At 42.0% G+C, this 19,573-nt stretch overlaps 1 protein-coding gene across 2 annotated transcripts in view; it reads right to left on the bottom strand.

Annotated features, from left to right (window-relative positions):
- Positions 1 to 17,102, bottom strand: part of ptprz1b (protein tyrosine phosphatase receptor type Z1b) — a 65,085-nt gene extending 47,983 nt beyond the window's left edge. For both annotated transcript variants that reach the window (XM_047574766.1, XM_047574765.1), the window contains exon 1: positions 16,630 to 17,102. In XM_047574766.1, coding sequence (XP_047430722.1) covers positions 16,630 to 16,693 — 64 coding nt within the window. In that variant the 5' untranslated portion in view covers positions 16,694 to 17,102. The remainder of the gene's footprint in view (positions 1 to 16,629) is intronic.
- Between the last annotated feature and the right edge of the window lie 2,471 nt (positions 17,103 to 19,573).

The raw sequence follows: 19,573 nt of genomic DNA on the forward strand, positions 1-19,573 counted from the left end.
TGTAGGCTGAAAGTCTGCAGACTGGTTTTATATTTTTGTATTCACGTTTTTAATAGGTCCATCCCTGACGATAAATGAATTCAATAAAATATCAGCAAGAAATAAATGCAACGGAGATGTAATTTTAAATTGGTGTAAAGTCAAGCTCCTGTAGCTTAGTGGATAAGACGCTGACCATGATACATAGCATCACAGCTCTGTGCAGCTAGGGACCTTTGTTGCATCTCTTCATGCTTAATTTCTTGTCTTTCCTCTGTGTTAAAGGCACAATATGCATCTGATTTCTGGCACTGTACTCTAAGCGTGCGGGTCTTTGATTTGACTTAAATCTGAAATCTATAATGTTAATGGCTTGAACCATTTCAGACCAAGAGGCAAAATGGCTGATTTTTAATGGACACTCTGGGGGATAGAGTCAAGTTTAACAAAATGCACGGCAGTAGCGTCGGTGAACAGAGGCGAAACAGAGATGAGAGCACGAGACCGTTCAGCACAAGGAAAAAGCCAAGAGCAAAGAGACACTGCTGCTGTACGCTTTAAAGAGCGCAGCTGATAGTGATGGGGCTTCATCGCTGCAGGCCGGCCATGCGTGAAGCTCACAGCTGAATCACTGTTTTATTCCACCCATCTGCACTCTGTCTGACCTATCGGATTTCCCAGGACCTGACATTAAAGGTTTGCAGCAAAACATCTCTGTGGATGGTTGTTTTATTCATAAAGCAAAGGTCATGGGACAGGTAGTGCTCCAGCGACGCGCTGCTTGTATCGTCACACACAGACGATCGAATCAAGGGCAGCCAAGAATCTGATGGAGCGAAAACCGGTTTCTGGTTATGAATCTGTTGAATTCAGCTGCTGAAGTCTGGCTCGTGTTTGAGGACGACTCCACTCCACAACTGTCAGCCTAAAACCGAATAATTACATTTCTCCCGCGCTGGAGTGTCTGTCATTGAGGATAATTACACGAACAACACTCAAACTGGTGATTTGGCCAAAGCAGAACTGAAGATTGTGTAGTTCAATGAAGTGAATGTTGAAAACCTTTCAATATTTGATGCCCATTAGTATAAAGTTGGCAGCTGATTTGAACACATTTCATTTAAATTAAATAGGGAGTAGGGGTTGTGAGACGATGCAAACACTGAAGGCATTTTTTCCATTCATTTATAACTTTCGGATAACGGAGCGATGCTATCAAGGAATAATGTATTCACCGGTCAGGAGTCTGGACACACCTTCTCACTGAATTAAATGAGAAGGTGGGTCCAAATTTTGACTGACTTTTGACTGGTAGTGTACATAGACAAAAAGCACAGTCTAGGGATGGAAATTACAGCCTTCCACAGACATCATCCTGACAGGCTAATATGCACGCTCAGATTTTCTTACATCGATCCATCACGTTCCGCTCATTCTAGGAGGGATTTTGACTTCTGAAATTTACCGTTTCATTTTATCCACTGTCTGTGACCCTTTTGTCCCCTTCTTTAGTTACCAATCTCTTGTGTTACCTACGAGGCCTTTCAACGACCCCCAGGGAGGGGGCATGAACTTGTTGCTTTCAATCAAACGCAGACGTGTGAGCAAAGAATTTTAGCACTGCACTGAGCCATCGCTGGATCACTGGTGTTTAATATTCCATGTGTTGCGGGGAATTCCAGTGAGATGCCGCTATTTTTTATCATACACCGATAGTCTCCGATGGTATTTTTTTTTTTTTTGGGGGGGTGGTGGAGATGCTGCAGGGAGTATTCGCTGAAGACGGCTCAGCGTTAATAGACTTGGCATACGTATCACGGCCGATCCCAGCTGAAAACTAATGAATAGCACTGCGCTGGATTACAAGACTCCCGCGGCTGATTTAGCTCGAATCCCCAAGGTGAGAGGAGTGTACGAGGCTGTGTTTCTGAAGATATAAGCAGATTTCTAACAGTAGATATTATTACTGTTGTCCTATTAAATGAGGCTCTGTGTGTGTGAGGCTCGTCTGTGTGTTCACATCACAAGGGGGAATAACAGATAAGGTTCTGTATATTTATCATTATATGAAAGGTTTTGCTGGAAGCTTTGTAAACAAGAGTGTTCACATGATACCGGAAAAAAACATACATATTTATCACATTTTCAGCTTAAGACGAACTGTGTTTCATGTATGAACGCATGGAGAACAGCCTTTTATACAGCAGACCAAAAGCTATGGTTGAGGAGGTTGGGGTCGATGAATGGACACACAAAGCATTCCTTTTTATTCCATATTAAGGTTCACCACATTGAAGAAAAATGGAGTATGATGTTTTCACCTTAATGACTGGGCTTCATTGTACTAAACCAGTAAATAAACCATTGATTGTGTCTATTCCCAAACAAATGTGAGGCCGTAGCCACACTATCGTTTAGAGCTAATCACTAATCTTAACCTACAATGATCTATTTTAACATTTGAATTTCATGCTGATGTTTAACAGGTGTGTTTACCTTGATCCAACGGGATCTTATGAATTTGTAACCACTGAAATGACAGTGTTCAGATAAATTAACGTAAATGAGTTGACACAGCAAACACTGTGCCAGGGAAAGGTCACAGACAACCCTCTGAAGTTCCCATAAAAGCAGCATGACAGAAACACTGTAGTAAGGAATCACCGCTATGGAACCTCATCTCATATTGGGAAAATTGTGTAAACTGGCAACTGTTTTGCCAATAACTGAATACAGCCCCTTTCATTGTGAATCTTTGGTGTAAACACGCCTTGCAGATGCTCCCAAGCACACCTCAGTGACTCCCGTTAAGAATCTGTTAACCTAGTGTTACCTACCTTGTGTTGCAGGTGTGGACCGATCAAACTGTAATTTGACAATGGTGAAGCATTATGTCGGTAGTAGTGATGATAATCTAACAGTTTCTTTTTTATATTAGAGGTGGACCAAACACAAACACCCCAATTCAAACACACTTTTTAACTACTTCCTCATTTTCCTCTTGGTAAATAGTCTGTCAATGAAGTGATCTGTGAACGCATGATGAGTAGCATTCCAACAGCCCACAACAAATAAAAGTAACCGTTACAAGTATTTTGCCCCGTAAAAAGGTCCTATAGACGACAACTACCACGAGCCGTAATTGAGCGCACACGACATCCGTGTCACATAAAACGCGACACCTGTTGACCTGGGTGTCACGAGCACACGCCCGCGTGCACATGCACAGGCACATACCTCCAGGGGCCAGACTATAACTTATATAGCATTCAGCTGTGTCGTGTGTCAGCTGGTCAAATTAGTACGCTCAGCTTCTCTCGCATCCACTGTCACTGTTTCTGTTGCCTCATCTTACTCGGTCAGCCCCCTGTCTGGTTCGCTGCACGTCACATTGGACAAAAGAAACGCACAGGACCATTAGCAGGATGGTCACACAGAATGAAAAGACATATATAGGTAGGGAATAAATTAACATGAACATTTTAATTTAAATATTAATTAACAAGGCCGTATACTCACCGTTAAACAGCAGTCTATTAAATATCCATGAAGTAATTTGGGACAATAGCAGCAACTCAACTGCCCTTTAATCCAGCTATTGGCTGATTTGAAAGTTTTTGTACAGAATACACTTTTTCGTGCTATACAGAACTCGTTCCCTAGCCTAAAGAATGAGGCCAGGCATTTTGGGAACCCTTGGTAGATCTGTGTCCTGCTGCGCCTGAGATGTCTTTCATTTATCTTCTATGTGTGGTTGAATGAACAAAACCCCGCAGTGAGGTCCAGCAGCACAGGTTATGAGTTAATGAGATTAGGCTCAACATTAAATGGAGGATATTGTTTCTGGGTGCTAAACAAACCGAGCATTGTTCCGCAGGGACTCGACGACATTAACGCCGGAATATAAAACCTTATCAAAAAAGCCTATCGCTGGTGTGTGTGTGTGTGTGTGTGTGTGTGTGTGCACAGAGCATGTGGAGAGCCTCGCACTCAAGTTGTTCTGAAAGGGACAATGAAGTCATTTTTGTGAGAAAGTGTGTCTGCATGTTTTAAGAGGTGACCGTGAGAATTTGGGGCCCTGTGCTGGAGGTGGTAATACAGTCGAACAGCTGGGGATGGGGAGGGGGTTAGAAAACATACGCATGTACACACACACACACACGCGCAGTGTCAGGTAACACTCCAATACGTCGAGCCAGATGGGGTATCACAAATTCCTTTACAGCCATTTGGCTCCACGGACGTCTAATAAAACCGAGCTTGTTCTGTTACTAAAACCTCTGCTCAGATGTAACCAGATGCACGCACGCTGGTGACAACTGAAAAGTGATTGCTGGTTTCTGCTGGGTCGCCACGGGACAAAAGTAGTGCGTTTCAGGGCAACAAATAAATAATATCCACACTGACAGCACGAGCCACTGATGTAAGCAGAGTTGCTTTGGGTTAAATTAGTCTTTTTGCTTGTATTTCAGCTGAAGTTCTTCGACGTTCCCTGTTTTAACCATGGTGAAAATGACACGAGGGAGTGCGGGTTCTGCCGAAACCTTCCCACCGCTAATGTGAAGGTTTGGAAAATATTTAAGAATAGTATGGCTCAGTAGGTAGTGCTCGATGTCCACGGTACATGGACCGCATGCCGAAATATGCTTGAGCAAGACAGTGAACCGCGAGTTACTCATGACGGTGTGTGGGTAGATGTGTCACTGTTCCTGGAGGGTGCTTTGAATAGCAAGAGGGGTATATAAAGTGCATTTGCAATCGAATTTCTTCCAACTACAGGTAAGATAAGCAACGCCCACAGATGTTCCTATTTAAACCCAGACTCTCCACCAGTCTTTAGAACTGAAGGAGCTACTTAGATCTTCAAAAAGGCCTACAAGTCCTTTATAGAGCTCCGGGGGTTGCGTGACTTATTTTTTTTTTTGTTGTTGACATCGCCATATTGGCAGGAAACATCTGAGGAAAAATGACAGTACAAGGCAAAACTCAACAGATTATATATCACAGACCCTTATCGTGCCCCAGGTTTGCCTTTTTCCAGCATTAAAACAGCAGGCGGGGACAACGCTCCTGCCCTGCAGTATCCGGATATATACAACTACCTCATTAACTTTCCTTCATGCTACTCCGGAGAGTCACTGAAGGCATCCAAGAGCCAGGAGGGGTACAAATGAACGCTCTCAGGCTTCGTGATGCACATCCTGCTTCGGAATTTGTCGACTAAAAACAGTGTCTCTTTGTGCTAAACAGTCTCTGTTATATGCCACTTTATTTATGATGAATAAACGAGACGTTGCGCTTGGAAAAGGGTGGACTCTGTGCCTGATTTAAAGTGACCGCTGCACAAGCAAAATCCGTTTCTTGGGGGATCTGATGCTGCTGCTGTCCACCATTTTTGGATGTAACTGGTACAAGGACAAGTGAGTTAGTAGCTTGCAGTCGTCAAACCAATAGAAATTTGAAAAGTGCGCTTTCCTGCCAATATGGCGGCGCTGTGATTGCCGGTGCCAGTGCTAGTTTTTTGGATATATGTAGGGCTGGATAACATAACATGAAAATGTTCATAGATAATAACTAATTTCTTGAAAACTGTTCGCAATTAATCATGTCAACTCGATCCAGTGATTAAAATATGAATATTGGCATTAATTATAAAAGGACTGGGATACATCTACATTCATGACTTAATTTCTGATCATGTTTTGCATGAATATTTACAGTTTTACACTTTATTACAGCTTTTTTCTGTACCTATTTGTTTAAAATGAATGTTTCCAACCTGGTAAAGCTGTAGTATTTTTCCCCCGTTGCACGCTGCACTTCAACCACCTTGTGTTTGGGTTGGAGCCAGGTGTTATGGGGATGTTTCCTCCACATTTTAGCCCGCAGCTGGGATATTTTTGATGAACTGTGAGTGGTAGAGGCCCTGCAGGGGACTGACCTCAAATGTTTGCTTCTAGCTAAAAAATCATCGCAGCCAGGCAGGACATATCTTAACCAGAAGCTATGAATAAATGCAGCACATGGACGAACGGGACATATGCTCGGTCGCAAGGATTCGAACACGGACGTGCGCACATCCGTGTCTCACGCAAACAAGCTGAATGGTGAATTATAAAAGAGGATGATTGAGGTCATGATACATGTGTCGGCGCTGCGGAGTGTGCGATGTGAGGTGACATTTAGGCCGCACACGCGTACAAGAGGGGGGAAAGCCCAGGGGACAGAGGGGAGCAGGCCAGTTGGCATATGAATGCGTGGGTCTCTATGTGCAAGTGAGTATGTGCTTAATGCTTTAACCCAATTCCTTCCTCTTCCACTGCTCGTGTGTTTTCTGTGCATGGCATTTTTTATATCTACCGGACATGTATGATTGCAGTTGTCCACCTCAGTTGTGAGGGAACTGCCAGTGTGCGTGTGGCTCACTAATCTGCCTGCCTAGTTAGAGCACTGAAATGTACCATTTCCATCTGCTTGACACAAATTGAGAATGCGGGAGCAGTTCACTGGAGCGGAGCTGTGAACTAATACATAAGCTTCTGGTCTATATATATATATATAAAAAAAAAAAAAAAAAAGGATTGGATCTTGTTTGAGATTTCCTGAGATGCGAATGCACAGGAATTGATCGCTCTAGCAAGGAGCTTAAGCTCTATCATTAAAGGCAGGAACTCAGATATTTTCCAATTTGTATTTAATTTATTCGTCTGCTGACGTTTTTTAAAAGTACAACTTAATGGGCTGAACTTGCCTATCAACAAGTGTCTCTGCTGCAGATAACACAGTTTCATTGAAGAATCTATTCAAGACGCCTCCCATCAGCATTCAGCCTGAATCAGTGGAGTTTCCATGACAACAGTTCACAGCGTCATGACAACGGAAGAGCCCCCCGATGGAGTGTGGAACACCCTGACTTCCTGTCGGCTTCCTGATCCGACTCTCGCTATCGCCATGGATACAAAACCTCTCTATTTTTCCTTGCAAGGTCACGCCCCCAATTCCTCACTTGTCTGGCAGACACCATTCACACATACACACTGGGATGGTAAAACAAATACACATGAGACCTGCAACCTCCCCTACTACACAAATAAATATATGTTCATGTATGTTTATACACTTACACATCAGCGCTATTTTAAAGCGTGCTTGTATATATAGATATATTTGTGTAGTTCTTGGAGGGCAGCCGACTCCAAGCGGCCACCCATATAGTCCCACTGAAATGTGAGTGTATGAGCGCGTGACTAAAGGAGGTGGTCGGCTGGTGGGGGTTAATCAATTTTCAGACCACTGATTGGTCACAGCCGCAGCCCTTTAATGAACTTTCTCACTGGGAATAGAAAGTTTACACTGCGCTGAGATCCAGTTAACTTCTACCCCGCTCGTCTCCGAATTCCACGCTTGACAAAAGCAATAGACAAGCCTCCATTAACTTCCATCAAACCAATTGGTTGCGGTTCCAACCGAACTTCGACGATGCCTAGAATAACCAGGCTATCTGCTGCTTAGGAGATGAAAGCCATGAGAAAAACTTCTTCTCCAGAATCCTTTTTTTTTTTAAATGGCCTGACGTCGGGAGCTTCTAGTGTGATTTATGTATTTGTTTTGGTCTTTAAACAATAAAATAGAAATTTGGTGCAGCTTCAAGTACTCACTGTGCAGCTCCTTCTAACGCATGTTCTTTTACTATGACCTTGGTCCCACACTTTGTTGGATATCAGGAAGTTATCAAAGCCACAAAATAGAAGGTGGAAAGCAAGCGAAACCTCAAGTGTGGTCACAGTAATTTACCCTTCAGAGGAGTAGTACGCCCTGTAGTGTCAAAACTGACAAAAGAAGAAGAAAGCAAGCGTAAACAAACGAGCACAGACGGGTCCTTTGAACGGCAAGCACCGCTTCAAAGCCCTGCCAGAGGGTTCTCCTGACAGGAAAGAAAGTTATCTGCATGTAAAGATGATGTGAATTGAGTTACCAACGGTGAAAGCAGAGAGCCCCCCTAGCAAAAGGCAGACCAGAATGAACAAATGGACAGCAAAATGGGTATCTGGGTTATTCTTGGGTATATTCTGGACAGTATTTGTCATAATGTTGCACTGTTGAAAAGTCTATTGACAGATGTGGTATTTTTAAATGATATTCCTATGTAGTTTAGTAGGTTATGAAAGTAATATGAAGTAATATATATATAAAAGTATATATAGTATTATAGTATACAAGTATAAAAGTAATATAACTATGACTTTTATCCCCTTTTCCTGTTCCTAATATTACAAACAGCTGTTTACAGTTTAATAGTATAACAGCCCAATCAACTGATCAGTTTGCTGCAGTGAGTTGGTCTTACTGAGCGAATCAAATCATTTGAACTTTACGCAGTGAAAAGCAGAAGGAGTTGAATTTGTTTACAACAAAATGGCTGTGATTGGTTGTAGGTCTATCCAATCGCAGGGCTATTTTTTTGTCTCTATTGGTTGAAACATGCTCCATCATGATGGACTGTTAATAGACCCATATTCTGAGTTTGAATGAGTAGAATACAGTAAATAATGTCACTGGTGGTTGCTGAGTTTAAAGAGAAACCAAAGTAGAATAATTCTATGCTGAGCAATCAATTTTGAACATCTAAGTCAAATTATTAAATGTTGTTGTTTTTTTTTTTTAATGTAAAATGTCTAAATATTTGTTGTCACACTGCAATTTTGTACTAATGCCAAACTGTACTACAGATCAACATAAAGCCGCCATTAGTGGTCAGCCAACAGATTTACTATCAAATCATTTGTAATCTGTCATTTTTATGCGTGATGACAGAACATGGTAAAAACACAATCACGATTTCCCGGAATCTGAGGCGATATTCTCAAACATGTTCTTTTGTCTCAGGTATGAGATATAGCATTTATCATTAAGACAACTATTAAGTCCTGCATTCAACAACCTGGAAGGTTTGGCTTTTTTTGCTTGAAGAAAGACTGCAACATTTTGTTCCAGTGTTTTTGTTTGCAACCGCGACATGCAGTTAATCAAGCTCAAGACCGAAGTCAATGAATATGCAGCACAGACCATGGAGCATGGTCACCGCTTGGCAAGTCTCTGCCCTCTGCTCCGATTGCTATGCAATAGCGCAAGTCAACTGGGGTGAGCCGCAGTGCTGCCATGGGCAATTTGACCTCTGAGGTAGGTCTATAGATGTTAAACAAAGGCTTTAACACCAAGCTTTAGCAAAATTTGCACGACAATAGCCACAAGCTACATCATGACGGCAAGAAAAATGCCACACAACAGAGATATCCTAAGGTTGTGACGCAATGTGGAAGGCACATCTCTGGTCGCTAACCACACTCTGAAGGTCCATAGTCTGACTGCAACTTCATCACTTTTCCCAATAAACAAAACCCTTTTGAGGAACTGCCCTGGAAGTGTCTGTGTTTGTATTCATTTTTGTACATTTTAAAGTCCCATGCACTCACTCAGCTGGACCACAGACTACTAGCAAGGTTCTCTCCCTCTCCGGTAGCCTCAGTCGTTGGTGCCAGCCTCTTGTAAAAACAACAGTAGCTTTTGTATGTGGGCACAGACAGGGACAGACGGCCATTGTCAGCTGCTGTAACTTCAGACAGACTTTCTCAACTGGAGAGACCACAGAAAGAGCAGTGGCATTTGTTGATTGAACATTAGAGCATTGCTTTCAGAGACTTAGTTTCACTCTTCCTCTCCTTTTAACCTTTTGTTCTCTGTTATCTTGCCATCCTTCTCTTCTGTCCTGAACTGTTCTGCCATTAGGCTTAGTGGCTTCCTCTATTCAAATGGAGAATGTAGTTCTTTACTCTGGGCATCCTTTATCTCTTTAACTCAAATCCTTACCTGTGTAATTACAGAGAAAGACGTGTGGCCGCTTCATCTGAGGTACTTAATGGTCAGGATGAAGTCTCATAGGCACTGAGATCTGACATCTAAACAGGATCGGAGACACGCTCCCTCTGTATGTCAGAATCAAGGGGGTATCCAACCATTTCTGTAACTGTCCCAAATCGACAATCCAACGCCCACATCCATTCAGGCTGCGATTGATCAACTGCTGGGAAGTGACAATGTTAGTTTGGACTTCTCTACACTGCTCCCATTTTACTTCCAACTGACAATTTGCTCTGATGTCTCTCTTGAAAAAATCATCTTGACCTAAACAAAATCTTACAGAATACATAAAGCTGAAACTGAAGTCACCACAAAGTGTTTGAATCCATTTCTTGATACTGCCCCTTATGGCTTCGAAGAGAAAAGAACAGAGTGGAGGATGGTGTAGAAACTGTTTCCAACTTATGTTATTTTGCAAAAACTGGGTCACCATTGACAACCTGGCTATAGTTGGTGCTCGGAGAAAACTGTGAAAAATACAGGAGGTGAGTATTTGATATTCAAGCGACAATTCCAGTGATCCTCAAATAAGCTTCCACTCATTTTAGGAAACCTAAACCAGACATTTTGAAAATTCTGTTGACACTGTTGACATCATATTTGCCTCCTTCTCTGATTAATCATGACATCTATTTGCTGAGAAAGACAAAGAAATCAGCCTTGACTATAACTGGCAATTCAACATGGACAACAAATGCTAGTTGCTAGCAGGTGCTGTAAAATTATAATATTTCTATGTGTCCACTTGTTATAATACAAGAAACAAGCAATTCATTTGGGACGATTCATCTGTCAAGGAAGGATACAAGCGCTACATAGAGCAAGGGTTTGAACACCAGCACACGGATGCCTAGTTCACTTCAAAAGTCACGCGTAGTCATGCGTTTTCAGTTGATGAATATTGTATTAAAACATTTGTCTGCTATGATCTCATCTGCCATGAATCAAAACCGCCCCCCTGCCGCATCTAAACGTCTTCTTTCCCATCGGTTTTATTGGCAGTAAGCGACAACGCTGACAAAAATCAAAGAAGAAGAAGACTACTTCCTCTTCTTCTGTTTTAGTAGAGGTTGACTAGCATCACAGCTAGAAAAAATCAAAGAAGAATAAGAAGTAGAACCAAAACCATGCAACATAACATGTCTGTAGAATTACCTTACCCTGGAAAACTAACTCAGTCAGATAGAAATCTGTAAATGGTGCATTGTGGATGTTTGGCGAGCTGGTAGTAGGAGATCCTCATTCGATACTGCCAACATTCGGCGAAAGATCACTAACCATAAAACACTGAATACACTTGGGCAAAGGTTGCATTGAAACAACAATAACAAACTAAACCTACAGACAAGTTTACCGGTTCACTTTGCTCTGTGGACTTCTTTCATAAATTATAAAGTGCATTTCCACTCTTCTTTCCCACATTTACCTTTGAGACTGGGAGCACCCCCAATAACTAGTAAAAGGTTTTGACTGACGTAAGTGTTTCACTGACAGAGTTTCCTGTCCAGGATGCTCAGCATCAAAGTGATTCAGCTGTCCTCATGGCACAGACTGGTTTTAAATAGCCATGACCGTACGCTGCCACAGTAAGAGCAGACTGCAGCTAAGTGGATTAAAGAATACGAGCCCTTATGAATATAATGCCTTAGATGGAGAGGCCACATGAAAAACTAGTAGTAAGAGGGGGAGACACAGAGGAATGGAAGGATAATTATCACAGTAGAAAGCAGGCAATCAATTATTCAATGGAACATCTGTGGTTTTGGCAACGCCAACACTGTAGTGACGTTTACAGTGCATCCCTCCACTTACAGTACACATTCCATTTTTTTATTTATTTTGTAGGGTAAGTCTGTGTTGTTGGGCCTCCACAGCGCAACACTGCTAACAATTTCTCCTCATTCAAGAGGATTTAACTATATAAGGAAATCGTGTAATAGAAATTTACTACAGTATCATCAACTGCCGTATTTGTTGCCAAAAAAAGAAATCAGATTATATTTTCTCTGCTAAAAACCAGACAGTTAAGAAGGCTTTGGAAAATCTTTCTAACAAGATTTATTTCCCCCAGTGAAGAGTTTTATTCGGTCGACTCCATCGGACTGCGTGCATGTATAAATGAGTGTACACATAATCTCATCTTAAGATCGGGGTTAAAGCTACATGAGGAGAGGCACACAGTTATAGCTAACATGCTACATACAGTGGTGTCACGGAAAAAGAGGAGCTGGTAACGAGGCAGCTCTGTTTAGGACAAATGCTCCTATGTAGATTTTTAAGTAAGTCGCTGAAAAGTCCAAAAAAGAGCAAGGCTAAGTCATCTCTGTGGACGCTTCCAGTTAGGGACACGGCGAGTCGAATGCATTTGCAAGTAGAGTGGATACACCTTTCAGACCTTGACACAAGCAACAATGTCTGCATTCCTAAAAATCTGCAGTCAGGGTCTGCAAAGCTCTTAGTAAAAAAAATAAATAAAAAAAAGAAGAAGTCTGGAGCCTTGTAATGTGAAATCACAAAGCTGAGCAGTGCAACACCTCAAAAATCCAAGGCTACCGCAGCAGCTAAAGGGAGCGTTAGCAGCCCCCAGCCTAGAAAAAGAAACTTAAAGTGAAGCATTTCCTCACAAATACTTCCCTGACATCTACAGGAACTTAACTAGTGGGACAAGTTCTTATTAACAATACTTGGCCTTTTTTTTTTTCGCTCTTTGAGGTTAGCATTGTTACTTGAGTTAGCAAAAACTCATCCTCTGGTTAGGAATCAATAGCATTGTTCATTTCATACTATTTTTGGGCACAATGTTCACAAAATGCAGAAGTGACGGCAACAATAACAGACAAAGGCAATAGAGCGACTAGAGGCAGTTGTGTCCCAACGTCAACAATATTTCAGTTTAAGTAGAATGAGGTTTCACTTTAGATCTAATATATTCAGCACTGAAACTGACTTATTTTGTCGTTTTTTGGTGTAAATGTGAACCATACCCAACACTGATGTCTACTGTGAGTTCCTGTGCATCTATATGTCATCGCTGCTCTATTTATATCACTCGTGGATTCATGCATTCACTGTGCTATGTGTACCAGGATGTATGTGCCAGTATTTTGTCGGCAATTACTCCATGCCATTATGCTGCCGGATGCGACCCCTCTGGTTCAAACGCTCTGAGTGCGCTGGGAGGCCAGATGGTATCTCACAAGCCGAACATATGATCACCGCACTCACATTAACCACAACACATCAAGTATCACGCAGTGCATGTGTCATGGGTTTGCGTGGTGGCGTGGATCCCAGATTTTTTTCTATGGTATTTACTCGATTTTCTTTTGGTTGATTACAGGAAGAACTGTTAAATGAAAGAAAAGGATATTTGGTGTACAGGAATGCTGACAACTTAAAATGTATTGTTTTATGTTTAAAGGGGCTGAGAGCCAAACTGTGCGATATCTGGCTGCAACACGCCACCAGAAGACAACCTCAAGCTCGTGAAGGTGTAACAGTCAGTAGGAAAAATGCTATGCGGGCTTTTAGAAACATAAACGCATCCCGGCTAACTGCAAAAACAACAAAAGCATCAAATGCAATTTGTTGTGTTTTGAAGGCTGAGTGGAATAAAAGCTTAAGACTGGGCTCTGCTGTGAAGTGGTATGAACACCGGAGGAGAGGAGTGCAGACACAACCACCATGCTGAGCTGAATCAGATTAGTTTCAAATCTCTGCCCAGCAGGGATCATAGGATACTACCACCCCAAGTTACTGTGGCTCCCAGCAGATCTACATGTATTCAAAGGCAATATGTTGCACCAAAACCGGAGCTCACGCCTGCATCCTCTCCTCCCTGCAGAACTTTACATACAGAAAGACAAACAGCAGGTGGCACTGAGAAGTCAGATGCATGCTGTAGAGGGGAAACCATGAAGAAAATGCATAAGTAAAAAAAAATTTAAAAAAAGGGGGCCAGAGGGAGGGCACCAACCTCATCACAGTCATTTGTGTGTTTGTATCAAACAGTGTGAGAGAGATTTTAAGAGGTGTCCAGACATATTGTGAGACAGATGGTTGTGCTTCCTTTCTCTAAGGATATTTCTTTCACTGTACATCAAAAAAAAACCCATACATTTAACATAAACATTGCCAATTAAATGAGCCAAGAAGCATCAGAAAATTGAAACGAGCGGCGGAAACGACTTCAGACCGCAGCCAAACTTCAAATGGCATTTCAGGACAGAGTAAATACGAACAGCAAAGCAGAAACACCTGAGACATGAGACCTTTAAAGAGTCTAACAGAGTATGATCTCTCAGCCGGTCTGGGATTGCTCGATTCCAAGGACGTCCGGTTAATTAAGGAACAGCCTTCTCCCCTGTGAGTGTCAGCAGGTGGAGGAAGGAGTTAAAGGCCGCTGGAATTTATAGGAAATGTGAGCTTTATTTTCTGAAACATAAGCGGACGCGATCACACTTCTGTGATTAAAAATAACCAATTAAAAGCGAACCAGAGCTTTAAGGAATGACGGCGCTCATTCACCCTATCAATAACCATCAGCCTGTTTCAGAGTTTCAGAGAAAATAAAAAGAAGCCTCATGCATTCATCTGAGTTAACGAGATTACGAAAAAAATGTCATCAAACGGGAGTGTGCGGGTTTGTGTCCGGGACTAAAATTGGAAACCTCTAATCTCAGATGCCTAAGTGAAATATCAGGAGATTCATCTCCTGCGCTTTTGGACAAATGATGAGATAAAAACATGTAATCTTGTTACGAATCGATGTTAAACTTTTTAGCATGCTCTGTGATTCCTCAAAGGTCAAACTGAAATGCCACACAAAGCTTTAGTGAAGATGAGTGGATGCAGACTAGCGGGCGTCCCCTGGAGCGTTCAAGTAGGTCCTCAGCGAATGAGGGAACTTTTTCATTTTATTCACCGCTTTCGACTTCAGTGGAAAAAGGCTTGTAATTCTGTCTGGGCAAACATATTGAATAATGGCACAAGTTAAAATCAGTCAAACTTCTAGAGAGTTTTAAAAATCAATTTTGAACAAACAAACAGGTAATTATTAGCCTGGTAACACCGAGTCTGGCTTTCATAAAAGCGCGTCTTTAAACCGCAATTAGATAGTCAATCAGACATTTTGTTGTGAACAAATTCTATTCCAAGGTATTCAGGCGACATGTATAACTACATCGCTGTCGCACATCTGTCCATCACCACATGAAGCCCACCTAAACGATTTGATTTGCACGGCAGATCTTTAATCGGTTCCCAACAGACTGAATCCTCAACAATTTTTCGCCACAAAGATTTTGCAGTCAAGGGAAATCAAGTTGGTTTCCGGGCTACATAACAGCATCCCTGTTCAAAAACTCCTCTAAACATTTCTGTACTCTTCTTCTCATTGGACAACATATCGCAATCCACCCGTAATAAAGCTAACACAGGTCAGTATATTCAGGGGTGCAATGTTAGGACGGGCAAACCAGGCAATTGTTTGGGGCCCTGGGGAAAAGTTGAGAAAGGAGGCATTCACGACACTCCACATGGGGCCCCATTTTATCTTCCCTATAACAGGCTTTGCTAGTTTGGACTGGTGGGATCGCACTGTTTGATTAGATTGAAGACTCAAATGAATTCACAAAAATTCCAACTGTCTCAAGCTAAACTTTTTTTTTAAAACTAAATTTAAAGAAATGCTAATACTTATTTGCGATTGAGAATCTTTCCAGACATCATTAAGACATCTCTGCATCACTTTGCGTTTAAATATTACATTTATTGGTGATTAGAGACTGCTCTGTTTACAAAACTACAACTGAAACTCCCTCCACCAGTCTGGTTTTGGTGAAACAAGAAGTAATGATTCAACTTGCATCTGTCTGAAACAATTTTAGATTCAGAAATCAGCACACAGACGGCAGCGGATAGAGAATTCTGGTTGCTTCTGTGTTACTTCCCCCACCTGTTACTCAACTCTGCACCCTGTCCTGCTCTCAGATATCTTTACCGATAGGGATCTGCGATTCCACATCTGCTCCACTGACAATTATCTTGAATTAGTGTGTGAGGTGGGGGTAAAAACAGCTACTATGGTGTGTCAGAAAATCACTAGGCAATCTAAGAGAATTATAGGATGTCATATTGTAGACATTCAGCAGCCAAAGCCCATATAATAACACCTCATAATGTTAAAAAATCATTGAGTAAATGGCACATGCTCAATTACTTTCCAAAAATATAAAGGTTGTAATAATAAATTTTAAAGAATAACTATTTAATCACGTGGAGATCGCGCAGCCTTCCATTAGCAGCAACATTAATTCTCCATCAAGTTCAGCAGACTCTATGAGAGCACCAACAACAAACACAGATCCAGCTGCAAAAACCTCACATCGCCGCATTTCATTCATTCTTCAACTTGTGTTCGGAGAAGGCGTCCAACACCATGTCAGAGAAATCCCTGCACGCTGCACTGCGTTGGATTACCTTGAAACTACATTTCAGCGGATAACAATAGTCACTGGCAGCCTGTATACTATAGGATATAGTGTTGCGGTGAATTCTCGCGTCGGAGATTCACCTGCTTTCACGTTGACATGTGCAATTCATCTCTCTGATTTTGCAGATGTCGAATCGTTGTGCTGAATATCCGCGGGAATAAAAACAGACGCAGCTCAATCTCTATCTCACACCAACATCAACAGCATCACATGTCAACAGCCACAGTCAGTTTCTTACCTATCTGGCTTAAAAGCAGCAGCTGGGAGAGGAGGAGATCGGTCCTTGGACCTGCTGCTTCCATGGTCTCGGCGAGCGACTTGAACGTAAAGAGGCTGAGGCGCGTGTTTTTAAGAGGCGGGCGGCGGGTCTGGTGCGTAAAGATGCGCTAAGAGGTCATCGTTCCGCCTCTCCAGCCTCTGAGCGCGGCGGAGGGACCGTGGACTCGGGTCGGCGCAGTTCGGGGCTGACTTCGGCTCGGATTGGTTCGCCCGGGGGGTTAGGTTGGAGGACGGCTGGGTGATTACGGACGCGCATCGGCGTGTACCGCAATAAGAGAGGAGCTGTGGACGCGCACCGCCCACCGCTCTTAATGGAAATCACTGTAGCCTGTGGCTCCTATAATACTCTTACGATGTCACCACGGGGACGGGGAGCGTGTCTGCAGCGGGCGGCTCCAACTTATCGTGCGGGATTTTTATATTCATTCGATTTTTACACCATGTCTGACATAAAACTACACAGAACTTGTCACACCAGAAAAACACAAAGCAATATCACAAGAAAAATAGAAATAATGAAGTCATGTTATAATTTAGGATAGAGACTGGGGCGTTTCTTGGACCTGGGAGCATTGGGGGCTGAGCCCACACCCTCTTAGAGGAATCTGGGGAATCCTACCTAGAAAAAAGCTCTGTATTTATGCTTTCTTCAGCACTGTAGCACCTTGTTTATAGCGAAATACTGCAACACATACTTTAAAATGTATTAAATTAATAGTGAATAATGTAAACAAAGTCTCTATAATTAGTATTGGTATTAAGTGGCAACAGGATGACAAATTAGTCGATTGCTAACAATTGTTTTCATTTTTATTTCCCCGATAAGCACAGGAGTTAGTTCTGTGTCGTGTTGCATGGTGCCCGTCTGTATCTGCTGCCCTCTTTTCTCTCCTCCTTCCACCTTCTGTTTTCACCTTTCCAGACCATGCTGCTGTTTCTCTCCATGACTTGCTCCCTGCCACAAACGTTCTGTCGCCTCTTGTGTGTTCTGATCGTCTCTTCCTTCTGTCTCGTTGTGGCTGGTGTCTGCCGTTGTTCTCCCCTCACTGTCTGTCTTGTCTAGGTCATCTGTAAACAGAATACAGCATCATATTTCTTATATCATAGTAGATGACAAAATGTCACACTAAAATGGAACAGACACTTGCAACATGATTAGCATTAGAGTGTCATTTACTGGGGGAAATAACATAGTTTCAATTATGAAATACAATAGATCTTACTCAGAAGTTAAGACTGATTACATTGCTCCTATGTGGAAAATTGGATTAGCCGAATTAATTGTGTATATGGTAAATGTAGAATGCAAATATAATGAAAAAGTTTTATATTACTGAAGAAATCCATGGAAATGCAAAGACACCTGATAAGTCACTCAAATATACAGTATGGTAGTTAAGCATTCAGTTTATAAAATATGAATTGCTTGCCAGAATTTTATTGTTTTCTAAAGTAAGGTGCCTCTTTTTATTTTTATACGATCAAATTAAAAAAAAAAGAAAAAAAGTATACAAAATATGCAAAAAAAAAGAAAAAAGGTACATTTACTTGTACTCTGTAGCTTTAAATTTATACAAAATATGCCAAAAGATTGAAATATGCCAGGGACCAGAAAAACATTGAGCTTGTGTGATGAAGATCCAAGTGTGCAGACAGATACTCTTTGTTATGTAGGTTTAAAATTTAAAATACGAGTGAATAAAAGGAAAATGTATGCAAATGTGCATGACTCAGGAAAAGGGGAAGGCTAATGGTTCAGCTAACTTAACCATTTAGAAGAAATCCAGGAAGTAAATGACTTGTTTGTATACCTGTTTCACGTGGCGATGGTTCATAAATGAGACCCAGCCACAGCACAAATGTCTTGCACTGTCTGTGACGACAATTGCGTCATGCTTGTGTTGCATTCAATGATGACGGGAACAGCTGATGCACATGTTGACTTACAGCAGTGACCTCATTAGCCAATAATTCAAAAGGGTTAGCTTACTGTAACAGTGAAGCATCTGATCTGTTTGTTGTGGACTGAAAAGTTATTGATTGGCAGTGAGGATGTCAAACACAACGATCAGCTGTAGCTATTACCACCGACACAGATGAAGTGAACGGCACTGAGTATCTGGTGATCATCGCAGCTGTCAGTGGGTGGAATACATTAGGCTGCAACTGATCATTTTGTCTTGAAAGTTGATGTGTCAAACGCAGGAGAAATGGACAAGTGGAAGGATATGAGAGACTCTGACATACTGTGATGGCTAAAGGACTGGGTCAGCTCTCGAGGGGTGTTCCTGTTCGCCGGTGGTCAGTACCCATCTAAAGTGCTCCAGTGAAGGAAAATACTATAAAAGTCAAGGCTCATTCATGCACGTTGTATGTTCTGATCCAACATATGAGATAGTGTAGGTCAAGATACCGAAAAATGTAATGTCGGTTCAGACAGAAAAGGTCCATAGACTGTAGTGAAGCCAAACTAGTCAAGTAAAGCTCCCCCTGGTGGCTGGCTGCAGTATTGACCCTTTGCAGACACGTGTATAATAATCACATGACAAGAGAGTGGGCGCCATGATGGACGGCAGAAAGTGGTAGATAAACTGGGAAATTCTAAAGCCAACAACAAAAACAAATGTTGCAACGGATGAGTAGCTATTCCATGTCGAGTTGTCGTGTGAAGTGAGCCACCTTGTAGGATGGCACAACGAGCGATATTTGGAGAAGACAGTGATGGCAAGGTTAGCTACCGACCAATACCTTCTTCCAACAGATGTTCCAACAGAAGTGCTGGTCTAAAAGCATGTAAAGGTCTAAATGCTGATCAGTTCTTTTTAGCTGGTTGGGTTACCGAATGCTAACGGCAGGGAGGTGCACCTCATAATGTAGAGTGACCAGACATCCCCAATTTTTGG

Source organism: Mugil cephalus, chromosome 22, assembly GCF_022458985.1.
Source record: "Mugil cephalus isolate CIBA_MC_2020 chromosome 22, CIBA_Mcephalus_1.1, whole genome shotgun sequence".
NCBI lineage: Eukaryota > Metazoa > Chordata > Actinopteri > Mugiliformes > Mugilidae > Mugil > Mugil cephalus.